The sequence below is a fragment of the Silene latifolia genome, chromosome 10 (assembly GCF_048544455.1).
Source record: "Silene latifolia isolate original U9 population chromosome 10, ASM4854445v1, whole genome shotgun sequence".
NCBI classification, from domain to species: Eukaryota; Viridiplantae; Streptophyta; class Magnoliopsida; order Caryophyllales; family Caryophyllaceae; genus Silene; species Silene latifolia.
In genome coordinates, this window is record NC_133535.1 from 34,873,618 (window position 1) to 34,878,640 (window position 5,023).

Here is a 5,023-nt window from a genome sequence, read left to right on the forward strand (position 1 = left end):
TGGTAAAAAAACATCGAATGTAATATATTAACGTTGTTTGTCGTAGTAGCTAGTGTTTTGAACTATTTGTACGGTGTATACAATTGTAATATGATATTTTTTTGTATAAAAGATACTTGTGTTTGAATTGTTGGAAGCGAAGTTTGCTGTTTTGTTTGTATTGTTACCGATTGATTTGCATGTTTTTACTAGGGTGAAAATATAAACTTTACAAAAGCAAGTGCTGCCGTATTTAATTGAACATTTAATTGCAGAAAATTATTGAATCCCATTGAATTAATCTAATCATATTTACATCGGTTTTGGAAATAAACGATGTTTATCAAATCATATTTACATCGGTTTTGGTTTAGAACCGATGTAAATAAGGTGATATTTACATCGGTTTTCGTCCAAAACCGATGTAAATATGATGCTATTAGCATCGGTTATACATAGAATCCGATGTAATTAGAGTTAATTAACATCGGTTTTACAACCGATGTTAATGTTAAAATGCCATATAGGTCGGCCCCAGAAACATTGCCCAAAACCGATGTAAATAGACCTAAAAAATCGTTGTCAATGGCACTTTTTCTACTAGTGCCAACAACGATCATGTGAGCTCGGTTTTGCGAAATTGTGCAATTTTTAACCATTAAAAATATACAATCACATCTTAAATTTTTTTTAAGGTAAACCAATAATGTTAATATGTTCTAACTCCAAAAATTAGTTCCCACTAATTATGTGGTGCTTAATAGGGTTTATTTGATTTTAATATAGCAAAATTACTTTAGAATTCATAACTTTTATGAAATAATTCAATTTAATCATAACCATTATGGAAAAATTAAATTTAAAATTTTTGTACAGTCTGGTCACCTGCCAAAATGATGTGCATGTTGAAAAATTTAGCCCATAAAATCGATCTCTAGCATTTTCGCAATTTAATCGATAATTGTATAATTTTTACGATTTAATTCCAAATCAAACCATAAAAATTATAAAACTTCAAAAAAAATTGAAAATTTTGGAACAAAATCCAGTAGCTAATTATCAAAAACATTTCGACCAAAAATTTTTGGTTGTTATTATTTACAAACTAATCACTATTTACCGACTTATTATATCCCATAAAAATTAATCAAATTAATTTTGAAAATTTTAATTCTCATAAGTAAAACATGCATGTGATTATTTGTAAATAAACATACTCAAAGTTAACATGCAACATAATTTTACGTATATGCTAAATCCCGCACACCTGTTTGCTAAATCCTACACATTTTACCCTAATTTTCCATATTTGCCCTTTGAAAAAAAAATGAATAACAAAGACTACTGAAGAATAAAAATGACTTATCTCTCTTAACCTAATCAATCCCTTCATCGTTCGACTTCTATAGATCGTAATTCGCACATATCAAATGTAATTTCGTCATTTTATCAATAATTAATAAGACCTCGTCTTTTAGTCGATTTAGTTGATGTTTTCGTTATTAAAAAATAGGGTTTTTCTAGCAATTAAGGTTTGGGAGGTGTTGGTTGTTGAAGGGTGGTTGTGGGGACGTCGGGCGGAAGTAGGATGGTTAGAGAAGTCGGCGTCGAGTGATGGTCGAAAGGCGGTGGCTGTAGGTTGTAACGTCGGCGTCGAGTGATGGTTGAAGGTTGGCTTTGGGGAGGGGGTTGTCGAACGGGTGGGTAAGGGGATGTGACCGGTGGTCGAAGGGGTTGTGACCGGTGGTCGGCGCGTGGATGGTGGTGTGCTCGGTGCTCGGCGGCGTGGGAGAGGAGTGGGGGAAGGAGTGTCGGGGCCTGTGGGTTTGTGGGGTACTGAGTACTGGGTGTTTTTTCAAATTTTCCTTTTTTTTTAATTAAGTATTATTTTCTTTATTTTTCTTTATTTTCTTTGTAGGGGCTTGTGGGTTTGTGGGGTACTGGGTACTGGGTTATGTGAATTTATTTTCTTTTCTTTTTTTTCGTTTTTAAATTAAATTTTTATATATTTTATATTAATCTCCTTATTTTATTTTATGTTGCAGGAGGTGCCAAATAATGAAAATGAACCGAAAAAATTGATCGATAGTGCACTTATATTCAATATCCCTACCAAATTTTACGAAAATCGTTTACAGATGATAGATGAAATAAAATCACTGGGTTTGTTACATAATATTCATGTCTGAGTTGCGCAACATTTTCCAAAACGTGGTTTGGGGTGCAAATGCTTAGGTGTGCCCAATCTGGAAACTTCTGTATGCGCAAAAAATCATTTGTGTCATCTAAGAGATCTTATACGGGAACCATCAAATGTCAATGCCCGTTTAGTTTGAAATGTGTTAAACAAAAGGACGGTAGATGGAAAGTACTTGTTTTAAACGGGTATCACAACCATAACCTTGCTAAAAGAACACGTGCTTTGAATGCAAGTGCCAAAGAGGATATTGTGAGAATGACAGCCAGTAAAATTGGTGTTTCCAAAATACTGATTGACTTGGGTAACAAGGGTATTAACGTTAGTGCTAAGCAAGTTTACAACGTTCGTGCTATATCGAAAAAGAAGGCGAGACATTATCGTACAAGAGCAGAACAGTTGTTGAAACTAGCTACTGAGCATGGTTGTCGTGTTTTTCGCCAAACAATTCCTATTGTAACACAAAAAGATACACATGAACTGACTGATGTGTTATTTGCTCATCCAGATTCACTTAAACTTTTGAAGGCTTATCCCCATGTCCTTATTGCTGATTGTACGTATAAAACCAACAAATATAAGATGCCTTTGTTAGAAGTAATTGGAGTGACACCGGTTCATAAGAATTTTTCTGTTCTCTTTGCGTTTCTGCAAAATGAGCAAGAAACGGCATATGATTGGGCTTTCAAATGTTTGGCTGAGCTGTTAGACTCAAATGAGCCAATTGTGTTTGTAACTGATAGGGAGACGACATTAATCAATGCTATTGAAACGCATTTACCAAGTTCTAGTCTTTTATTATGTAGACGCCATATAGAGAAAGATATTGAAGCCTGGGTTAAAAGAAACTACTATGGTAATGCTATACTTGGTGAAGTTTTTGCAAAAGGGAAGTGGACACAAATGGTCAGATCAACAACTGTAGAGGAGTTTATAGAAAATGAGCAGTTAATGTATAAAACTTACAGTTATATTCCTGGTTTGGAAAAATATTGTAAGGAAACATGGATTGACAAGTATAAGGAGCGATTTGTATCAGCTTGGACAAATATGTAACACCCCGCGCTTTCCTCATATTTTAAATATATTTTTAAGTGATTTTTATTAAATAATTACTATTTAAAGCTTATTTTCATAAAATATCATCATAGCCGTGTAACGGTAATAATAGTGTAGATTTTAATAATATTATTCTCCGTCTCGAGTTATAGTAGACTTGGGACGAAAATTCTAGTGAATACCGACTCATTTTGAGTTATTGAGCTTAACTTGACTCATGGGCCTTTTCTCTCCTCTTTCCTCTACACTAACCCCCAACTAAACCCTCACAACTTCATCTCCCTCATTTCTAATTTCTGAAATTCCTCAACAAACACTCCACCATTGTTAAACCCTTTGCTCTCAACCCTAAAATCACCATAACTCACTCAATTCTTCGCCAATCTCGTTCCTTTTCGCGCCATTCTCTTCCTTTTCTCATTTCCCTTCTTTCTAAGTAAGAAAGTTGTCATCTTTCTCTCTATTTCGAAATTCTCATCTTTCAAGGATGTGGATTCTTAACTTAATACCTTGATTTTTGTGTTTAGGGGAGAACTTGGACAACCCGGAGGAGGATAGCTACATCATTGACGAGTCTTTAGAAGATTGAAGTGCAAAAAGGTAACGGTGATGGGTTACTCGACTTTTAAGTTAAAATTGTGTGGTTTTATATAGTTATAATCTCATATGAATGTTAAAAGTTGCATCTTTCATGATTAGTGCTAATTTGGATGTTGAATATCATGCTTGTTTGAAATTCTCACATGTTTGGTGGAAAATCTCATGCTACCTCTCTTGAATCCGAAATTACCCATTCACATGCTCAAATATGTTGTTTTTCCGAGTTAGAATCATGCTAGGATACGTAAACAATTGATGGGAAACGATTTTTGTTGGTTTCAAATAGTTTGGAAGTCGATTTGAGTTGAACCCGCGTGTATATGTACTCCCGGCCGGTCGACCGGCAGCCGGTGGTCTGCCCGGCTGGGAGGTTCCTGTAAGTTTTGGTGGAAATTCTGTAGGCTTGTAGTCCCAGCCGGTCGACCGGGAGCCGGTCTGCCAACCGGCTGGGAGTGCACTGAAGGTTTATTGTGATTTTGAGATTTGGCCGTATTCCCAGCCGGTGGACCGGCAGCCGGTCTACCGACCGGCTGGGAAGTCCCTGTAATATTTTGTGACTTTTGTATTTTGGCTTGTATTCCCAGCCGGTGGCCCGGCGGCCGGTCCACCAACCGGCTGGGAGATCACTGTATGTTTTATTAAATTTCAACAAGTGTTATGTTGCCCCAGCCGGTGGCCCGGCGGCCGGTACACCTCCCGGCTGGGAGTCCCCTGTTTGCTCCTTTTTACTTAAGACTTCCAATAATGATTGAGTTATGCATGTATCTTCTTCCCTATCGATAATTGGTTACTTTAAGACTTATTCATGTTATGACCATGCAAATTATTGTGATTCTCGTTTGGACCTATGTGTGACGATTTACATCGTGTGATGACTTGATACTCCTTGTTACCCATTTCGGACCTTTGGTTACGGTTAGGTGCCATGGTTCCGGATCGGGTTAATTATCCTTCCGCCTCTTCGGTTCGTGGGTCACGGTTAGGTGACGAAGTTCCGATTTGGGGTTACTCGATTTTCCGGTCACGGTTAGGTGTACCATGTTTCGAGTCTTGGATGTGGATGGGTCACCGCATGTCGAATCGGGTGTCGTCCATCCCGAGAGTCTGGCCAGGTTTAGACTAGGACCGTATTATGATCGTCGTCCTACCAGGAGGTTGGAGTCTGTGTGGGGAGTCTTGTTTGTCCAT

At 37.3% G+C, this 5,023-nt stretch overlaps 1 protein-coding gene across 1 annotated transcript; it reads left to right on the plus strand.

Moving 5' to 3' along the window:
- Positions 1 to 2,206: 2,206 nt before the first annotated feature.
- LOC141607421 (protein FAR1-RELATED SEQUENCE 5-like) lies at positions 2,207 to 3,232 on the plus strand. The gene has a single exon (XM_074426773.1). It carries the CDS (start codon positions 2,207 to 2,209, stop codon positions 3,230 to 3,232), a length of 1,026 nt encoding a protein of 341 aa, XP_074282874.1.
- The last annotated feature ends 1,791 nt before the right edge of the window (positions 3,233 to 5,023 follow it).